Raw genomic sequence first — 20,412 nt, 5'->3', positions numbered from 1 at the left:
TGATTAATTAAAATTTGATTAAGTAAAACATCAGTCATCTGCTTATTCAATTTCTTTCTCAATAGGAGATATAGATGATGATGGTAGGGTGCTATTGCTCTTTTTATTGTGATATTTTTTGAACAGTTTGCCACATTTGTTCCGTTTTTTCTTACACACACACTATGTATTTTTAAACCATTTGGAAATTATTTGCAGCCCTCATGACTTCTTACCCCTAAATTCATCAATAGGTAGCTTGTAAGAATGAGGGCATTTGACTACAACACAGTTATTGCACTTAGAAAATTTAACATTGGTATATTACTATTATGAAATAAATCTCTCAAGTTTAAATTTTACCAGTTGTGCCAATTACCTTAAAGCAATTTTTTTTTTCTTTTTCATTATCCAGGATCTAATCAAACATCACTCATTGAATTTAGTGGTCATGGTCATGTGGTAGTGTAACTGAGAATAGTTCCCTAGTCTTTTTTTTTTTTTTTTTTTTGTAGAGACAGAGTCTCACTTTATGGCCCTCTGTAGAGTGCCGTGGCCTCACACAGCTCACAGCAACCTCCAACTCCTGGGCTTAAGCAATTCTCTTGCCTCAGCCTCCCGAGCAGCTGGGACTACAGGCGCCCGCCACAACGCCCGGCTAGTTCCCTAGTCTTTTTTGTCTTTTAAGACATTGTCATTTTTGAAGAGTCCCACCCTGTGGTTTTGTAGAATTTTCCTCTATTTGTATTTGTGTGATTGTTTCATCGTGATTAGATTCACATTAAGTTTTTTTTTTTTTTTTTTTGGCACAAACATTGCATAGGTGATACTGTGTCCTAACCACATCACAATGATGGATTCATGCTATCTGTCCTGATGGCAGTGGTGTTAAATTTTATCACTAGGTTAAGACAGTTCTGTCGGATTTCTCTATTATAGATTTTTACCTTTATAATTAGTATGTGATCTGGGCGGTGCCTGTGGCTCAGCGGGTGGGGTATCAGCTCCATATACCAAGGGTGGCAGGTTCGAACCTGGCCCCTGCCAAACTGCAACAAAAAAATAGCCAGGTATTCTGGCAGGCGCCTGTAGTCCCAGCTACTCGGGAGGCTGAGGCAAGAGAATCACTTAAGCCCAGGAGTTGGAGGTTGCTATGAGTTGTGACGCCCTGGTACTCTACAGAGGGTGATAGAATGAAACTCCATGTCTTAAAAGAAAAAAAATTAGTATGTAATCCGTGTGGTATTATTTTGAGACTATGGGAATAAATATCCTTTTCACAAATAATTTTCCCCTAGTGGTTTTTTTTTTTTTTTTGTAGATACAGAGTCTCACTTTATGGCCCTCGGTTGAGTGCTGTGGTGTCACACAGCTCACAGCAACCTCCAATTCCTGGGCTAGGCGATTCTCTTGCCTCAGCCTCCTGAGTAGCTGGGAGTACAGGCGCCCCCCACAACGCCCAGCTATTTTTTTGTTGCAGTTTGGCCAGGGGCTAGGTTTGAACCTGCCACCCTCAGTATATGGGGGCGGCACCTTACCAACTGAGCTGAAGGCACCGCCCACCCCATCCATTGATGGATAATTCTTGCCTGAAGCAGTAATTACTCTAGTAATTATAAAATGCATTGCTTTTATGTTGGAGTTTTAATCACGTTTTTGTATTATTGTAGGATACCATATATCTCCTGGAAGGAATTTGCAAAAATGATCCAATGTAGGTCATGTTTTGCTTTAATCAGTTCAGTTAAAATTTACTTATTAATATTAAGTAAGTACATTTATAGTGAAAACTTTTTTTCAGACTTTCTGAAGACTTGATCTCTGTTTTAGTACTCAGATGTCTTACAGAAGCTTTACCAGAAAACAGGTAATTTCTCATTTGTTTTAAGCCTTAGCTCTAATGAAAAACTTAAATTCTCTGATTAATAATGAAATTTCTTTTCCAACTTATCAGATTGAGTCGGTTACTTCACAAACACAGATTTGCTGAAGCTGAGAGCTTTGCCATTCAGTTTGGATTGGATATTGAGGTAACCATTCATGAATTCATTTGTTCACTAAACAAGCATTCCTTGATATCCTGAGGCTGAAGAGACAGAACTATAAAACATAATTGAAATTTAATGTGAGTAGGCCTATTACTAAGGTATGACCGAAGTAGAGAAGACATTCAAAGGAAAGAATGACTCACATAGGCCAGAAAGATGTCATTGAGGAGGCAATTATATTTATTTTTTATTTTTTATTTTTGAGACTTTGTCACCCTGGGGTTGAGTGCCATGGCATCATCATAGCTCACAGCAACCTCAAACTCTTAGGCTCAAGTGGTCCTCATGCCTCAGCCTCCCAAGTAGCTGGGGACTGCAGGTGCCTGTCACAACGCCTGGCTTATTTTTCTATTTTAGTAGAGACAGGGTTTCACTCTTGTTTAGCCTGGTCTTGAACTTCTAAACTCAAGCGATCCACCTGCCTTGGCCTCCCAGAGCACTAGGATTACAGGCATGAGCCACTATGCCTGGCCATTAAGGAGGTAATTTTCATGTCAGATTGTGAAAGTATTCCAGATATTCTAGAGAGAAGAAGGGAAATCTGGGTATAAAGACAGCAGAAATAAGTGAGAGAAGTTTGTGATGCTTCTAGGAGCTCCCTGTAATTAGCCTGGAGTAGAGTGCAGGTTATACGCAGGCAGCAGAGCAAAAGGGATAATGATGCGGAGGTGGGGACCAGAGCCGGGGGGTGGGGGGTGGGGCTCACATGTACTGCAATGGATTGAGATTTGATTCTACACATAATGGACAGCTACAGAAGGTTTTATGCAGGGAAGTGTCTTGATTAGGTTGTTTTGGAAAGATGGAGAATTGTTTGAAAAATCTGTAAACCAAGTAATTCGATTATCAAGTAGGATACCAAACAGCTTTCTTTGGGAGACCTGAACCAGTGCCATGGATGGAGATGTAGAAGAGACAGGGACTGATAAGAGAGGAACATAGGGAGTAGAATCAGCCGGATGTAGTAATCAAATGCAGGATGGGGAGGAGACCTAAGTTTGACTAGTAGGACTCTTGCTCAGCACACATGTTGGATGGTGATGGCATGACCTAAAATGAGGAGTGTGTGTGGAAGACCAGGTTAAGGGTAAAAGATGAAAATCAGATGTGAGCCTGGCAGGGTGGGACATACCTTTAGTCCCAGCTACCCGGGATGCTGAGGCAGGAGGATCACTTTGAAACCAGGAGTTTGAGGCTCTAGTGTGCCATAATCACGTCTGAATAGCTATTGTTCTCTAGCCTGGGCAACGTAGTGAGACTCCCATCTCTAAAATTTAAGAAGTTGGATATGAGGGATCTACTACATAAAATAAGGATGTCTGGTAAGAAGGTGGAAAGTGTCCTGAGCGGATTCTAGAATTAGGTAACACAGGAGGAATGGCTCAGACCACTCTGGTAGAATGTGGAAAGTGAAAAGAAATCTCAGGATGTTGTCTGGGGGCAATAGTATATGGGACTGCACACACATTTGAGAAGAATACTACAGAGAAGGTCAGGTATAAAAGCTGAAAGACAGGGGGCTTGGCAATTAGCAGGCCGCTGATATCCTTTGAAAAGTCAGTTTCAGGCGACACCTGTGGCTTAATGGGTAGGGCGCCAGCCCCATTATACCAAGTGTGGCAGGTTTGAATCCCGCCCAGGCCAAACTTCAACAACACAAAAATAGTCAGGTATTGTGGCAGGCGCTAATAGTCCCAGCTACTCGGAAGGCTGAAGCAAGAGATTCACCTAAACCCTAGAGCTGGATGTTGCTGTGAGCTATAACGCCACGGCACTCTACCAAGGGTGATAAAGTGAGACTCTGACTCAAAAAAGTCAGTTTCATGGGAAGTAAAGGAGAAAGCCTGATCATAGTTGATTAAAGAATTAATATTTATTCGCTCGGCACCTGCGGCTCAAGTGGCTAAGGTGCCAGCCACATACACCTGAGCTGGTGGGTTTGAGTCCAGCCTGGCCCGCCAAACAACAATGATGGCTGCAACCAAAAATATAGCCGGGCGTTGTGATGGGCGCCTGTAAAGCTACTTGGGAGGTGGAGGCAGGAGAATCGCTTGAGCCCAGGAGTTGGAGATTTCTGTGAGCTGTGATGGCACAGCACTCTACCCAGGGTGACAGCTTGAGGCTGTCTGAGGAAAAAAAAAAAAAAAAAGAATTAATATTTATTAAGTGGGTGTTAGCTATTTGTATGTTTATTGTTTAAAAAATATGTTTTAAGGGCAGCGCCTGTGGCTCAAGGAGTAGGGCGCCGGTCCCATATGCCAGAGGTGGCGGGTTCAAACCCAGCCCCGGCCAAAAAAAAACACCAAACAAAAAAAAAAAAATCTTTTGAAACATGCAGAATAATTCTGAGTGCTTTTTAGAAATATATTAAGATATAACAAAATAGGGCGGCGCCTGTGACTCAGTCGGTAAGGCGCCTGCCCCATATACCGAGGGTGGCGGGTTCAAACCCGGCCCCGGCCAAACTGCAGCCAAAAAAAAAATAGCCGGGCGTTGTGGCGGGCGCCTGTAGTCCCAGCTACTCGGGAGGCTGAGGCAAGAGAATCACTTAAGCCCAGGAGTTGGAGGTTGCTGTGAGCTGTGTGAGGCCATGGCACTCTACCGAGGGCCATAAAGTGAAACTCTGTCTCTACAAAAAATAAAAAGATATAACAAAATAAGTGAAATAGTAAGTACTGAAACCAGAATAATGGATACTTCCAGTTGGGAGAAAGAGGATGATTTGCCCAAGAGTGAGAGGTTGCTGTGAGCCATGTGACGCCACGGCACTTTACCCGAGGGCAGTACAGTGAGACTCTGTCTCTACAAAAAAAAAAAAAGAGGATGATTTATTTCGGAGGATGACTGACTAGTCTTAAACTATTTTGGTAACATGCTTTATTTTTTTTTTTTTTTTCGGCGGGGGCTAGGTTTGAACCTGCCACCTCCGGCATATGGGACCGGCGCCCTACTCCTTGAGCCACAGGCGCTGCCCAGCATGCTTTATTTTTTAAGTGAAAGATGATGAGTACATGAATATTTGTCACATTATTACCTTTTTGAACATCTGAAAGATTTTATGACTAATTTTTGAAAAGAGGTGAACAGAGGGGAAAAAAACATCATAAAACCAATGAAAGAAATGAGAGAAGTAGAGAAACTACTCTTTGTTATGTTTAACTTTCAGAACCAGAGAATTCATGGAAAAGTCAGTGTTCTATCCACAGGAAGAGGAACCTGAAATTTTGGGTATTCCTAATTCTAGCCACTAAAATCCTTTTCCTACACTCAGAAAACTGGACGTGAAACATAATGGTCGTCTTTTTTTTTTTTTTTTTGAGAGAGAGAGTCGGACTTTGTCACCCTTGGTAGAGTGCAATGGCCTCATAGCTTACAGCAACCTCAAACTCTTTGGCTCAAGTGGTGCCTTGGTCTTCCAAGTAGCTGGGACTACAGGCACCTGCCACAGCACCCTGCTCTTTTTAGAGATGGGTTCTCAAACCCCTGAGCTCAGGCAATCTACCCACCACAGGCTCCCAGAGTGATGGTGGTCATCTTTTAAAAACCAGCTCTGTCACTTTTGGACTGTGTAATTTCAGACACATCACTGAACCTCTTGAGTCTAAGTTTTTTTGTTCATAAAATGGATGTATTAGTACTTGTCCCCCAAGGGTTATCATGAGGTATATATGCCTACTTAGGTTTTTATGGCAATTAAACGAGATAACTCATATAAAGTTATTTTTTTTAAGTTGACAAATATAATTATATTTATATACAGGGTACAATGGTGATGTTTTGATATGTTTACATTGTGCAATGATTAAATCAAACTAATTAACATATCCATCACACTTTTTTGTGTGTGGTGAAAACATTTAAAATTTACTCGGGCCGGGCACAGTGGCTCATGCCTGTAATCCTAGCACTCTGGGAGGCCGATTTGGGTGGATTGCCTGAGCTCACAGGTTCAAGACCAGCCTAAGCAAGTGCAAGACCCCATCTCTAAAAAATAGCCAGGCATTATAGAAGGCTTCTGTAGTCCCAGCTGCTCAAGAGGCTGAAATGAGGATGGCTTGAGCCCAGGAGCCCAGGAGTTTGAGGTTGCTGTGAGCTGTGATGCCATGGCACATAGCACTCTCTACTGAGGGTGACAAAGTAAGAGTCTGTCTCAAAAAAAAAAAAAAAAAAATACTCTTAGCAATGTTGAACTACACAATACATTTTTATTAACTATAGTTAACATTCTGTGCAATAAATCTCTAAGACTCCTTCTGTGTAAGTGCCCCTTTTCAACATTTCCCTGTTTCCCCATCTTCCCCCTCTCTTAACCTCCACTAGCTACCATTCTACTCTCTGAGTTTCACTTTTTTAGATTCCACATATAAGTGAGATTATACAGTATTTGTCATTCTATGCTTCACTTACTTCACTTAACATAATGTTCTCCAGGTTCATCATGCTGTTTCCAATGGCAGAATTTCCTTGTTTTCTCTTTTTCAAGGCTGATTAGTATTACATTGTGAAAATAAGTCATTTACATTCATGTACATTTATATTCATTGGTGGACACTTGGGTTGCATCCACATCTTAGCTTGTGGAAGTACGCTGCTTGACGCACTTATTTATTTTATTAATTTTTTTTTTGAGACAAAGTCTCACTTTGATGCCCTTGGTAGAGTGCTATGGTGTCATAGGTCACAGCAACCTCAAACTCTTGGGCTCAAGTGATTCTCTTGCCTCAGCCTCCTAAGAAGTTGGGATTATAGATGCCTACCACAATACCCAGCTATTTTTTTTTTTTTTTTTTTGAGACACACTCTCATTTTTGTCACCCTTGGTAGAGTGCTGTGGCGTCATAGCTCACAGCAACCTTAAACTCTTGGGCTCAAGTATTTCTCTTGTCTCAGCCTCCTAAGTAGCTGGGACTACAGGCATCCGCCACAATGCCTTGCTATTTTTAGAGATGGGGGTCATACTTTTGCTCAGGCTGGTCTGAAACCTGTGAGCTTGGGCAATCCACCCACCTTGGCCTTCCAGAGTGCTAGGATTATAGGGGCAAGCCACCTCACCTGGCCTGCTTGACACATTTAGTAAGGGCTAAAGAGAAATGGTTTCTGTAAATCATAGTAATCTGGATTACCTTTCAGATACTGAAGTGTTACCTTCTTTTTTTTTTTTTTTTTCTAGAGACAGAGTCTCACTTTACTGCCCTTGGTAGAGTGCCATGGCATCACATGGCTCACAGCAACCTCCAGCTCTTAGGCTTACGTGATTCTTTTGCCTCAGCCTCCCAAGGAGCTGGGACTACAGGCGCCCGCCACAACGCCTGGCTATTTTTTTTGTTGTAGTTTGGCCGGGGCTGGGTTTGAACCCGCCACCCTTGGCATATGAGGCCGGCGCCCTACTCACTGAGCCACAGGCGCTGCCCTGAAGTGTTACCTTCTTTAAACCTTATTCCTGGACCACACAAAGCTTGCTGCGAGCATAAGTCATCCTTTACTGTTGTCATACTTCAAGTCTCTTGTGACATGTTTATATTACAGCTTGTTTATAAGGTAAAATCAAATGATATATTGGAGAAACTAGCCTTGAGTTCAGTGGACACCAGTGAGCAAACTGAATGGGAAAAACTTATAGATGAAGCTAAGGGAAATCTACATAAAATCCAGGTATGTTTTCCCTGTCACATACTAGAGTACTCAGATTGATGTGTTCATGAATATTAGGTTGCCTTACTGTATCTGGCATTTGTGAAACAGGATGATGAATTTGTGGTGAATTACTGTTTGAAGGCTCAGTGGATAACCTACGAAACCACCCAGGAAATGCTCAATTATGCCAAAACCAGGGTAAGTTGGGGTTGTTTGTTTGTTTAGAAAGAATTTGTTTTATGTATGTATTTTTTATTTTTTGTTTATTGGTTTATTTTTTGAGACAGAATCTCACTATGTTGCCCTTGGTAGTGTTCTATGGCGGCACAGCTCACAGTAACCTCCAACTCTTGGGCTTAAGCAATTCTCTTGCCTCACCCTCCCAAGCAGCTGAGACTACAGGCACCTTGCCACAGCGCCTGGCTATTTTTTTTTTTTTTTTTTTGAGACGAGGTCTTCCTCTGGCTCAAGTTGGTCTGGAACTTGTGAGCTCAGGCAATCCACCCACCTTAGCTTCCCAGAGTGCTAGGATTACAAGTGTGATACACGGTGCCCGGCCAAAAGAATCTGCCTTTATCAGTCATCATAATCCTGTCACTCCAAATACATTATTTCCTCCGATTGTCTTCTCTATATGTACTATTATAAAAAATAAATTTTTCATAATAGTTTTATTGAGATAATTCAAATTCCATATATTTCACTCATTTAAAGTATGCAGAGGCAGAAGGATCTCTTGCCCAGGCATTTGAGTCTCTCTTGCTTGATATATATGTGTATGTGTGTGTGTGTGTGTGTGTGTGTGTGTGTGTGTGTGTGTGTGTGTGTGTGTGTGTGTGTGTATAGTTCAGTGATTTTTTTCTTTTCTTTTCTTTTTTTTTTTTTTGTAGAGACAGGGTCTTACTTTATGGCCCTCGGTAGAGTGCCGTGGCCTCACACAGCTCACAGCAACCTCCAACTCCTGGGCTTAAGCGATTCTCTTGCCTCAGCCTCCCGAGTAGCTGGGACTACAGGCGCCCGCCACAACGCCCGGCTTAGTTCAGTGATTTTTAACATATTCACTTAAGTTTTGCAACCATTACCACAATCAATTTTAGAACTTTTTTTTTTTTGAGACAGAGTCTTATTATGTCACCCTCACTAGAGTGCCATGGCATCATAGCTCATAGCAACCTTGAACTTTTGGACTTAAGTGATTCTCTTGTCTCAGCCTCCCTAGTAGCTGGGACTACAGATGCTTGCCACAACGCCTGGCTATTTTTTCTTGTAGTTGTCATTGTTGTTTAATTGACCCAGGCTGGGTTCGAACCTACCAGCCTCTATGTATGTGGCTAGCGCCATAACCACTGTGCTACAGGTGCCAAGCCTAATTTTAGAACTTGTTCATTACCCTGAACAGAAATTCCATTAATAGTCACTCCCCATTGTCTCCCTTCTCCCATCTTCAGGCAATGATTAATCCATTGTCTATCTCTATAGAGTTGCCTGTATTGGACATTTCAAATAAATGGAGTCACAAAATATGTGTTCTTTGATTTTTGTTTTGTTTTGGTTTTTCAGACATAGGCTCTAGCTCCATTACCCAAGCTAGAGCACAGTAGTGCATTCATAATTCACTATAAGCTTGAACTCCTGGGCTCAAGTGACCCTCTTGCTATAGCCTCCTAAGTAGCTGGGAGTTCAGATGTGTGTTAACATGGCCCACTAATTAAAAAAAATTTTTTTAGAGGGTGTCTTGCTTTATTACCCAGACTACTGAATTCCTTGCCTCCAGTGATCCTCCTGCCTCCACCTCCCAAAGTGCTGGAATTTTGTGTCTGGCTTCTTTCACTTAGCATAATGTTTTCAAAATTCATCCACATTGTAGCATGAATGACTGTATATTTCTTTTTATTGCCATATTATTTATATACATTTTTTTTTTTTTTTTGAGACAGAGTCTTACTATGTCACCCTCGGTAGAGTGTCATGGCGTCACAGCTCACAGCAGCCTCAAACTCTTGGGCTTAAGTGATTCTTTTGCCTCAGCCTCCCGAGTATCTGGGACTACAGGTGCCTGCCACAGTGGTCGGCTATTTTTTTGGTTGCGTTTGTCATTATTGTTTAGCAGGCCCAGTCTGCTGGAACCTGCCAGCCTCGGTGTATGTTGCCAGCGCCCTAGTCACTGAGCTACAGGCGCTGAGCCACCTAATAATATTCTATTGGGGCAGCTCCTGTGGCTCAGTGAGTAGGGCGCTGGCCCCATATTGCGAGGGTGCCAGGTTTGAACCTGGCCCTGGCTAAACTGCAACAAAAAAATATCCAGGCATTGTGGCGGGCACCTGTAGTCCCAGCTACTCAGGAGGCTGAGGCAAGAGAATCGGCTGAGCACAAGAGTTGGAGGTTGCTGTGAGCTGTGATACTACCGCACTCTACCAAGGGGGACAAAGTGATACTGTCTCTAAAAAAAAAAAAATAATAATGATAATAATAATATTCTATTGAAACTTTTTTTTTTTTTTTTTTTTGGTGACAGAGCCTCAAGCTATAGCCCTGGGTAGAGTGCCATAGCATCACAGTTCACACAACCTCCAACTCCTGGGCTCAAGTGATTCTCTTGCCTCAGCCTCCCAAGTAGCTGGGACTACAGGCACCTGCCACAACGCCTGGCTATTTTTTGGTTGCAGCCATCATTGTTGTTTGGTGGGCCTGGGCTGGATTCGAACCCACCAGCTCAGATGTATGTGGCTGGCACCTCAGCCACTTGAGCAACAGGTGCTGAGCCTCTATTGAAACATTTTGTTTTTCCATTTATCAGTTGATGGATATTTAGGTTATTTCTAATTTTTTTTTAATTTGGTTTTTATTAAAATAAATGAGACAAAATTTACCATCTTTTCCTTTTTCTTTTTTTGAGACAGAGTTTTACTTTGTTGCCCTCTATAGAGTGCTATGATATCACAGCTCACAGCAACCTCCAAATCTTAGGTTTAAGTCAGTTGTTCTCAACCTTCTTTTTTTTTTTTTTTTTTAAAGAGACAGCGTCTCACTTTGTCCCCCTTGGTAGAGTACCATGGCATCACACAGCTCATAGCAACCTCCAACTCCTGGGATTAGGCGATTCTCTTGCCTCAGCCTCCCGAGAGGCTGGGACTACAGGCGCCCACCACAATGCTGGGCTATTTTTTCTTTTTTTTTTCGGTTGGTTCTCAACCTTCTTAATGCCATAGCCCTTTTATACAGTTCCTGTTTTGTCATGACCCACAGGTTGAGAACCACTGGCTTAAGTGAGTCTCTTGCCTCAGCCTCCCAAGCAGCTGGGACTACAGGCACCTGCCATAATGCCTGGCTATTTTTTTAGAGATGGGGTCTCGGTCTTACTCAGGCTGGTCTCGAACTCCTGAGCTCAGACAATACAGAGTGCTAGGATTACAGGTGTGAGCCATCACCCCGGCCCATCTTTTCCATTTTTAAGTTTAGTTGTATTGAGTACATTTCTAGTGATGTACACTCATCTCCACCATTAATCTCCACAACTCTTTCCATCTTGTGAAACCGAAACTCTGTATCCATTAAACAGTAATTCTTTCCTCCCATCATCAGGCAACCACCATCTACTGTCTGTCTCCGTGATTTTGACTATTCTGAGTACCTCACATTAAGTGGAATCATACAGTATTTGTCTTTTGTGACCGGCTTATTTCATTTAACATAATGTCATCCAGATTCATTCATATTGTTGCAAAGAACAGAATTTCCTTCCTTTTTAAGATTGAATAGTTTCCATTATATGTAAATACCACACTTTGTTTATCCATTTCTCTGTGGAAGACATTTGTGTTGCTTCCATGTTTTTGCTAATGTGAGTAGTGCTGCTATAATCATGGGTGTAAGGATGGTCATGGTGGCTCATGCCTATAATCCTCGCACTCTAGGAGGTGGAGGCAGGTGGATTGCCTGAGCTCACATGTTCAATACCAACCCGGGCAAGTGCAAGACCCCATCTCTTAAAAAAAAAAAAAAAAATAGCCAGGTGTAGCGGGTGCCTGTACTCCCAGCTACTCGGGAGGCTGAGACAAGACAATCACTTGAGCCCAAGAGTTTGAGGTTGCTGTTTGAGCTAAGATACCACAGCATTCTACGGAGGGTGACAAAGTGAGACTTTGTCTCAAAAATAAATAAAAATAAAAAATATATAACCATGGGTGTATGAATGTCCATTCTACTCCCTACTTCAGTTCTTTTGAGAACATACCCAAAAGTGGACTTGCTGGATCATATGATAATTCTATTTTAAATTTTTGGAGGAACCACCATACTATCTTCCACAGTTGCTACACTTGTTTGACATTCCCACCAACAGTGCACAGAGGTTCCAATTTCTCTACATCCTTGCCAGCACATTTTTTTTTTCCATACCAGGGTATGAAGTGGAAGGTAAGTTTTGGTAATGTTTGAACTCGTTTGTCTTATGCTAAAGAATGTATTTTTCTATTGTACACGCTTTTAAACATGAGTTTTTTGCTATTGCAAATAACGTTACTTTGGTAGTAGATTGTTCCTCTCATTGACCTATCAGTATTGTTGCTAGTTATGTTCCTTAAAATCAAGATGCAACATGGGCAAAATCTTACAGACCGTTTTGATAAAATGCATTATTTGTTTAAATATGTAATTTCTTTATTTAGTATTCATCTTAGACTTAACATCCAGTTTTTTGTTAATTCACAGAAAATTCATCCCCTTTTGTGGAAATTTTAGTATCAATGCTTTACAAGTTCCTTTGGTTAAAAAAAAGATAATCCTAACATAGCAAATGTTCTTATCACTCTTTTTTATTGTTCTTAATTAGCTTTTGAAGAAAGAAGATAAAACTGTTTTTATTTATTCTGATGGCTTAAAAGAGGTAATGACATTAAATTTGTAGGTTAACTTGGGGGATTTACCTTCATAATATGTTTTCCATTCAAGATGGGTTTGCTTTCTTCAGGAGCAAGTTATCTATTTTTTTTTTTTTTTTTTTTTTTTTTTGAGTCAGAGACTCTCTCTGTTGCCCTGGATAGAGTGCCATGGCGATGTAGGTCACAGAAACCTTAAACTCTTGGACTCAAGTGATCTTCTTGCTTTAGCATCCACAGTAGCTGAAACTACAGGTGCCTGCCATAATACCTGGCTAGTTTTTCTATTTTTAGTAGAGACGGGAGTCTCACTCTTGCTCAGGCTGGCCTCCAACTCCTGTGCTCAAGCAATCTACCAGCCTCAGCCTCCAAGAGTGCTAGGATTATAGGCTTAAGCTACTAAACCCAACCATCTGCAAAATGGGAAGACTAATAGTGTTTACCTTTAGGGTCATTTTGATGTCAAAGGACATAATTTCTATAAGCCATTTTGCTTAATACCTGGTAGCTGTTAAACATGCAAATAAATGTAAAACTGTAATGATGATTATGGTGGTTCCGAAGCACATGAGAGCATGTACGTGTGCGTATATCTATTTAAATTCTTAGCTCAAAATAAATGTTGATATAATCCAGGTAGATTTTGCCATAAGGACACTTATAAATCAGTGGGAAAACTGACTTTGAAGGGTTCCCACAATTATAATTGAATGTAATTGGAAATGTTTTCATTGTTCCACATTTTTTTCTTTTATGTTAAAGTTGTGTTTATAGAAATTGGCACATAATATTGGATAAAATGTGAATGTGTGTAAGACTTCAGAAATAGAATGACTAATTTTTGGTGTTTTTTATTTCAGTATCATTACACACAATATTCAGATTATCAAATTATTTTCTCTTTAGGTATTAAGGGCTCATGCAAAGTTGACTACTTTTTATGGAGCGTTTGGACCAGAAAAATTCAGGTGCATATACTCCCCATTTTTAATTTTTAGGTTATGAATTAGGTTATTGAAATGTCGTTAAAATAGTAGGATTCCTTTGGGTGAATTTGTGTTTCTGGAGGGGTGTTAGTATCTCCATGAATTCAATTCCTGGGAGTGTCATTACTAAGATAAAGGGTAAATACATGTAAATCTGCCCTCCAAATGTATTTGCTCTGATATAAGAAGGAACCCATTTCCTCATTCATTCACCAACACTATTTCATAAAATTTTGGGGTTTTGCCAATCTGATATATAAAAATAAAGTATTAGAGGGGCGGCGCCTGTGGCTCAAGGAGTAGGGCGCCGGTCCCATATGCCGGAGGTGGCCAAAAAAAAAAGAAAAGAAAGTATTAGAAAAAAATATTACCATAGCTCAATGGCTACAGCACTGGCTATATACACTGAGGTTGGCAGGTTTGTACCCAGCCCATACCCGGCCAGCTAAACAACAATGACAACTGCAATAAAAAAATAGCTGGGCATTGTGGCAGGTGCCTGTAGTCCCAGCTACTAAGGAAACTGAGGCAAGAGAAATGCTTAAGCTGAAGAGTTTGAGGTCACTGTGAGCTGTGACACCACAGCACTCTACTGAGGGCGACATAGTGAGACTGTCTCAAAAAAAAAAAAAATTACTACAATGCCTTGATTTTTAGTTTTGATTGAGGTAAATATTAGTTTTCTTTTTCTTTTTTTTTTTTTTTTTTGAGATAGAGTCTTATTCTGTTGCCCCAAGCTAGAGTGCTTACTGTCATAGCTCACAGCAACCTCAAACTCCTGGGCTCAGGGGATCCTCTTGCCTCAGTCTCCTGTGTAGCTGAGACTACAGACATGCACTACCATGTCCTGCTAGTTTTTCTAATTTAGTAGAGATGAGTTCTTGCTCTTGTTCAGGCTGGTCTCCCCAAATTCCTCAGCTCAAGCAATCCATTAGCCTCACGCTGTAAAAATGTTAGGATTATAGGCCTGAGCCACTGAACTCAATCATAAATATTAACGTTTGAGGTCAAAAGTTTTTCTCTTTGTATCCTTGGTCTATTTTTCTGGAGTTGTTCTTTTCAGTTGTTTTTGGTTTGGTTTCGTTTGGTTTTTTGTTTCTTTGTTTTTTGAGACAGTCTCACTATGCCCTTGATAAAGTGCTGTGGTGTCACAGCTCACAGCAACCTCCAACTCTTGGGCTTAAGTGATTTTCTTGCCTTAGCCTCCCAAGTAGCTGGGACTACAGATGCCTGCCACAATGCCAGGCTATTTTTTGTCACAGTTGACATTGTTGTTTAGCTGGTCTGGACCAGGTTTGACCCCGTCACCCTTGGTGTATGTGGCTGGTGCTGTAACCACTGTGCTATGGGTTCCAAGCCTGTTTTTTTTTGTTTTTTTGATATAGGGTTTCTCTCTGTCATTTAGGCTAGACTTTAGTTGCATCAGTATAGCTGATTATGGCCTCAAACTCCTGGGTTCAAGGGATCATCCTGCCTCACCCCACTGAGTAGGTGGAACTTCAGCCTGCTCACCACCATACCCTGCTAATTTTTCTATTTTTTTTTTTTTTTTTTGTAGAGACAGAGTCTCACTTTATGGCCCTTGGTAGAGTGCCATGGCCTCACATAGCTCACAGCAACCTCCAACTCCTGGGCTTAGGCGATTCTCCTGCCTCAGCCTCCCGAGTAGCTGGGACTACAGGCGCCCGCCACAACACCCGGCTATTTTTTGGTTGCAGTTTGGCCGGGGCCGGGTTTGAACCCGCCACCCTCGGTATATGGGGCCGACACCTTACCGACTGAGCCACAGGCGCCGCCCCTTATAGAACATTATTAAGTAATGGTGTTAATAGGTATCCTCCTGATCCTGACTTTAACAGAAATGTTTGTTTGCTTTATCATTTAAACATGATGTGGACTTTTGGGGATTTTGTCTGTCTTTTCATCGTATTGTTGTACTCATGTACCACCTGTAGAACGACTCAGACCCCACTTTAGGTATAAATCAGATGGTGATTTATTACACCTGCGAAGGGCAAATGGCCCCCGAAGAGAAAAGCAGGTTGCCTTTTATACCTTTTTTGTGCCGTGTTGGCAGGCAAGCTGGCGAGCACAGAAGCAGAAGGTGGCTGGTTAGCCCAGGGGTGGGGTCACAGAGTTGACTCAGGAGGGGCTATAGCGTGGCAGTTGGCACCGGGACACCTTTAGCTTGGGAAACTTTGCTGGAGTAAGCTTTCACCATTGTTTTACCTGTGTCTAGTAGGAGTTTTTGAGAACTAAGGGAACTTTCCTATTCTATTCTGAAACCTTTTCCCAGATTTTGCCAGAGGAGGTGGGATGGGGGTGGGGGTGAGACGTGTGGGGACTCGGTCTGAGACAGTTAGGGACCTTTACGGGTCTTTTTGCTGGTTTACAATGTTAAGGGATTATTCATCATCTGTTTATGAGCTTTATTCAGGATTGAGTGGTCACTGCAGTATTGTGGAATAACAAAAAACTAGAAAAAAACCTAAATGTTTAATGTGTGTTGATTTGGTGTATCAATAATATATATACATATATATTTTTTATTTTTATTTATTTTTAGACAGAGTCTCTCTGTCACACAGTGTCATAATCTAGCTCATTGTAACTTCTACCTCCTAGGCTCAAGTAATCCTTCTGCCTCAGCCTCCCAAGTAGCTGGGACTATAGGCTTGTACCACTACACCTGGCTAATTTTTTTCTGTTTTTAGCAGGGTCTTACTCCTGCTCAGGCTGATCTCAAACTCCTGACTCAAGCAATCCTCCCACTTTGGCCTCTTAAAGTACTAGGACTACAGGTGTGAGCCACCAGGCTTGGCCAATATAATATAAAATTGGGTTTTTAGAGTATAAACACCATATATAAAAAATTTACTCGCTTAGAAATTAAAAATGCCTAGAATCCCAGCTACTTGAGAGACCTTGCTGGGAGGATTTCTTGAGTCCAGCCTAAGCAATAGCAAGACCCTGTCTCTACTGAAAACAAAAAACTGAGACAAAAGGATCACTTGAGCCCAAGAGCTTGAGGTTGCTCTGAGCTCTGAAGCCATGGCACTCAGGGAGCCAGACTAAGACTCTATCTCTAAAGAAAAAAAAAAAGAAAGAAAAATTAAAAACAACTGTGTAGGCAGCGCCTGTGGCTCAAGGGGGTAGGGCACTGGTCCCATATGTCAGAGGTGGCAGGTTCAAACCCAGCCCTGGCCAAAAGCTGCAAAAAGAAAAAGGAATGGCATGTACAGTACTTATTAAAAAAAAAAAAAAACTATAGGCCAGGTGCGGTGGGTGGCTCATGCCTGTAATCCCAGCATTTGGGAGGCCGAGATGCATGGATTGCTTGAGCTTAGGAGTTCAAGACCAGCCTGAGCAAGAGCGAGACCCCATCTCTAAGCAGCCAGATATTGTGTGGTGGGTGCCTGTACTCCCAGCTACTTGGAAGGCTGAGGCAAGAGAATTGCTTAAGCCCAAGAGTTTGAAGTTGCTGTGAGCTGTGATGCCATAGCACTCTACCGAGGGCGACAAAGTGAAACTCTATCCGCCCCCCCCCCAAAAAAGAAAACAACACAAAAAACTGTTTGTGTATGAGGATTGTCCAGGAGGTATTTGTCCAAGAAATAAGAAAAAATAGACGCATGCTTGTCTGGGCACTTTCTGGACCGCTCTTGTATATGGTGATTATCTGAGAAAGGTCCTGCAAGAGGACACATGGAAAAGTTCTAGGAAAGAACTGTGGGTCTAGGGTAAGAAGGAAACTTGCAACTGTTTTAATTTATTTTATTATTTATTTTTTAAAAATCAAATTATTCAGTCTGTAGAGACCATCAAAAATTCCAATGCCAGATATATTACAAATTGTCAGAGCAGGTTATTGGGAATAGTTTTCAATTAACAATTGTGCCTTGGATAAACCTCATTGGCTATGTTACTGCCACTGGGCAAAGCTAGAACTGTTTTTAAATATGTTTTTCAACTTTATTAGGAAAACGAACTAGTTAAAATGCATAATGATATCCACTTGTAAAGTAGAATCTTAATTTTTTTATGAAGTAACTGTTTTCCCTCTCTTTGTCTTCTTAGTTGTAGTTCTTGGATTGAATTTCTGAATAATGAAGACGATCTTAAAGATATTTTTTTACAGCTAAGAGAAGGAAACCTTGTTTGTGCACAATACCTTTGGCTTAGACATCAGGTAACATGTTTTGCATTTTTTCCCTTAATTCTGACTCCTCAGATAGGTGATTGAATCGATATTAGAAACCAACAGGGTGGCAAGTTTGACTGGGAAATGGAACATTTTTAGATTGTTTCTTTTTATTTATTTATTTATTTATTTTTGAGACAGAGCCTCAAGCTGTCGCCCTGGGTAGAGTGCCATGCTCCTACCAGCTTGCAGCAACCTCCAACTCCTGGGCTTAAGCGATTCTCTTGGCTCCGCCTCCCAAGTAGCTGGGACTACAGGCACCGGCCACAATGCCCGGCTATTGTTTGGCTATAATTGTCATTTCTGTTTGGCAGGCCCACCAGCTCTGGTGTATGTGGCTGGCACCTTAGCTGCTTGAGCTATAGGTGCTGAGCCTGGATTGTTTTATAAAATAGGACTTACCCCAGAGAAAATTGTCCTCTGGTGATATTAAATCAGAGGAAATACCATGAAGAACTTTATTTTGTCTTGTCATTAGGAGTCTAACTCCTAATCTTTTTTTTTTTTTTTTTGAGACATGGTCTCACTGTGTCACCCTTGGTAGAGTGCTTTGGCGTCATAGCTTAAAGCAACCTCAAACTCTTGGGCTTACGTGATTCTCTTGCCTCAGCCTCCCAAGTACCTGGGACTACAGGCACCCACCACAATGCCTGGCAATTTTTGTTGTTGTAGTTGTCATTGTTTAGCAGGCCTGGGCTGGGTTTAAACCCATCAGCCTGGTGTATGTGGCTGGCACCATAACCACTGAGCTACAGGAGCTGAGCCTCTGGCTCCTAATCTTAGCTCAAAACGTAACATTTTTATTATGTGATTTATTAGTGGGCTTTCTAATGTAGTATTGATGGAAATACTGCAGCTCCGATTATGGTCAAAGATTACCCATTAAATTTGCTGATCTGAATCTCTAACGTTGCCTGCTGTTGGCATATAACATTAGGTCCAAAAAGTGTTATCTTGCCATGATGCCATTAATATCTACATTGCTTAGTCAGATTTGTACTTTCACCTCCAATTAAATTTTCCTTAGAATATTGTCGGCCAGTTCCTCTGCCACCTGATTTGTTATTTGATAGTCCCTGCTGTGAGATTTCATAGAAAGTGTGGCTCCCAATTAGACTCAATTTATATGGTATAAATCTCTTTTAGCACTCATTATTAAATAAGTGGGATGTTCCTTGAAATGACTTTATGATAGTTCTTTGCCAACTTATTTAAAGCTGCTAGTTTAAATTTGTTGGGTATATCTTAATTCTTCACTCCTTATAATTTAGGCAAACTTCGAAAGGAAGTTTGACTTGAAAATGCTTGAGTACTTGCTCAACTCAATTTCTACACCTGTCTCTTTGCAAAAACTCTGTCCATGGTTTAAAAATGATGTGATTCCTTTTGTGAGAAGAACTGTACCTGAAGGACAAGTGAGTTACTTTCAGTATTTCTACTATTAATGATTTATTTTTATTTTTTATCTTAAGATTGTTGAAGATTAAGTCATGTTGACACGAGTTAGTTATAGTAACCCATGAGTGTTAGTTAAATTTGATTGTGGAGATTTTTAGTTATTCCATTGAAAATTTAGTTTTTAAATAATATGTCTATTTCAGAAAATTATTGCAAAATGGTTGGAGCAAGCAGCCAGGAACCTTGAATTAACCGATAAGGTAATATCAGTTCACTTAACATTAAAAAGACATTTTGCATACTCTCAACAACAGAAATCATTGTTTTTAATGGTCTACAATATTTTTTAAAGGCAAACTGGCCAGAAAATGCACTTCAACTGGCAGAGATATTTTTCACAGCAGAAAAAACAGATGAGTTGGGATTGGCTTCCTCTTGGCATTGGATTTCCTTGGTATGATGAGAAGAATGGATTTTTAATATTGAAACAGTCAATTTATGTTAAAGGCTTTGTCTACATGTATGTAGAGAAGATTATCTGGAAATATGTCTACCTCTTAAATTTCTTGTTTTTATGTTCCTTTTATGCCTTTCGAATCCACATAAAGGAAAATTTGCATTCTTACCTTTCTGATATTTGTGTTATAACTTCAACATATTTTAATGCACTATTTTTCTTTATTGAACCAACCAAAAGAGAAGCAATATAGAGAAGTTCTCTTAAGTAGTATAATTGGAATTGTCTGCATTTAATGGCATTTCATAATTCTTAAAAAGAATAAACCTTAATAATGCATTAGGATTAGTTTTCAAAGGCTATGTCAATCAGGTCTCCTTTTATTTGAACTGGTAAGCTACCCCTTGGCCTGATTGTGTTCCTTATATATTTTAACAGCCATTATGGTCAAAGTGTCAATGATTTTTTTAAAGGTTGAATTGTAAAACATTTAGGACTTTCTGGCAGTCAATGTTAAGAATAACAGTGCTAGAGGGGTGGCACCTGTGGCTCAGTGAGTAGGGCACTGGCCCCATATACCGAGGGTGGTGGATTCGAACCCGGCTACAGCCAAACTGCAACAAAAAAATAGCTGGGCATTGTAGCGGGCGCCTGTATTCCCAGCTACTCAGGAGGCTGAGGCAAGAGAATCACCTAAGCCCAAGAGCTGGAGGTTGCTGTGAGCTGTGACACACAGCACTCTACTGAGGGCGACAAAGTGAGATGGAGGAAGTGGAAGACATTATTCTTAGTAAAGCATCACAAGAATGGAGAAGCATGAATCCTATGTACT

General features: G+C 40.9%; 1 protein-coding gene and 1 non-coding gene across 2 annotated transcripts in view; one reads left to right on the top strand and one right to left on the bottom strand.

Annotated features, from left to right (window-relative positions):
* Window positions 1-20,412, top strand: part of KNTC1 (kinetochore associated 1) — a 109,816-nt gene that overhangs the window by 23,227 nt on the left and 66,177 nt on the right. Inside the window, exons 14-24 of the mRNA XM_053589707.1 lie at window positions 1,650-1,693; window positions 1,781-1,846; window positions 1,934-2,009; window positions 7,554-7,679; window positions 7,770-7,859; window positions 12,493-12,546; window positions 13,445-13,506; window positions 17,602-17,713; window positions 18,997-19,140; window positions 19,327-19,383; window positions 19,476-19,577. Coding sequence (XP_053445682.1) covers window positions 1,650-1,693; window positions 1,781-1,846; window positions 1,934-2,009; window positions 7,554-7,679; window positions 7,770-7,859; window positions 12,493-12,546; window positions 13,445-13,506; window positions 17,602-17,713; window positions 18,997-19,140; window positions 19,327-19,383; window positions 19,476-19,577 — 933 coding nt within the window. The remainder of the gene's footprint in view (window positions 1-1,649; window positions 1,694-1,780; window positions 1,847-1,933; window positions 2,010-7,553; window positions 7,680-7,769; window positions 7,860-12,492; window positions 12,547-13,444; window positions 13,507-17,601; window positions 17,714-18,996; window positions 19,141-19,326; window positions 19,384-19,475; window positions 19,578-20,412) is intronic.
* Window positions 17,332-17,467, bottom strand: LOC128585035 (U4 spliceosomal RNA). The gene has a single exon (XR_008379793.1). It is a non-coding gene; the product is annotated as a U4 spliceosomal RNA (small nuclear RNA).

This window comes from Nycticebus coucang, chromosome 4, assembly GCF_027406575.1.
Source record: "Nycticebus coucang isolate mNycCou1 chromosome 4, mNycCou1.pri, whole genome shotgun sequence".
Taxonomy (NCBI): Eukaryota; Metazoa; Chordata; class Mammalia; order Primates; family Lorisidae; genus Nycticebus; species Nycticebus coucang.
The sequence above is the reverse complement of the archived record's forward strand: the minus strand, read 5'-3'. Positions and strand labels throughout refer to the sequence as shown.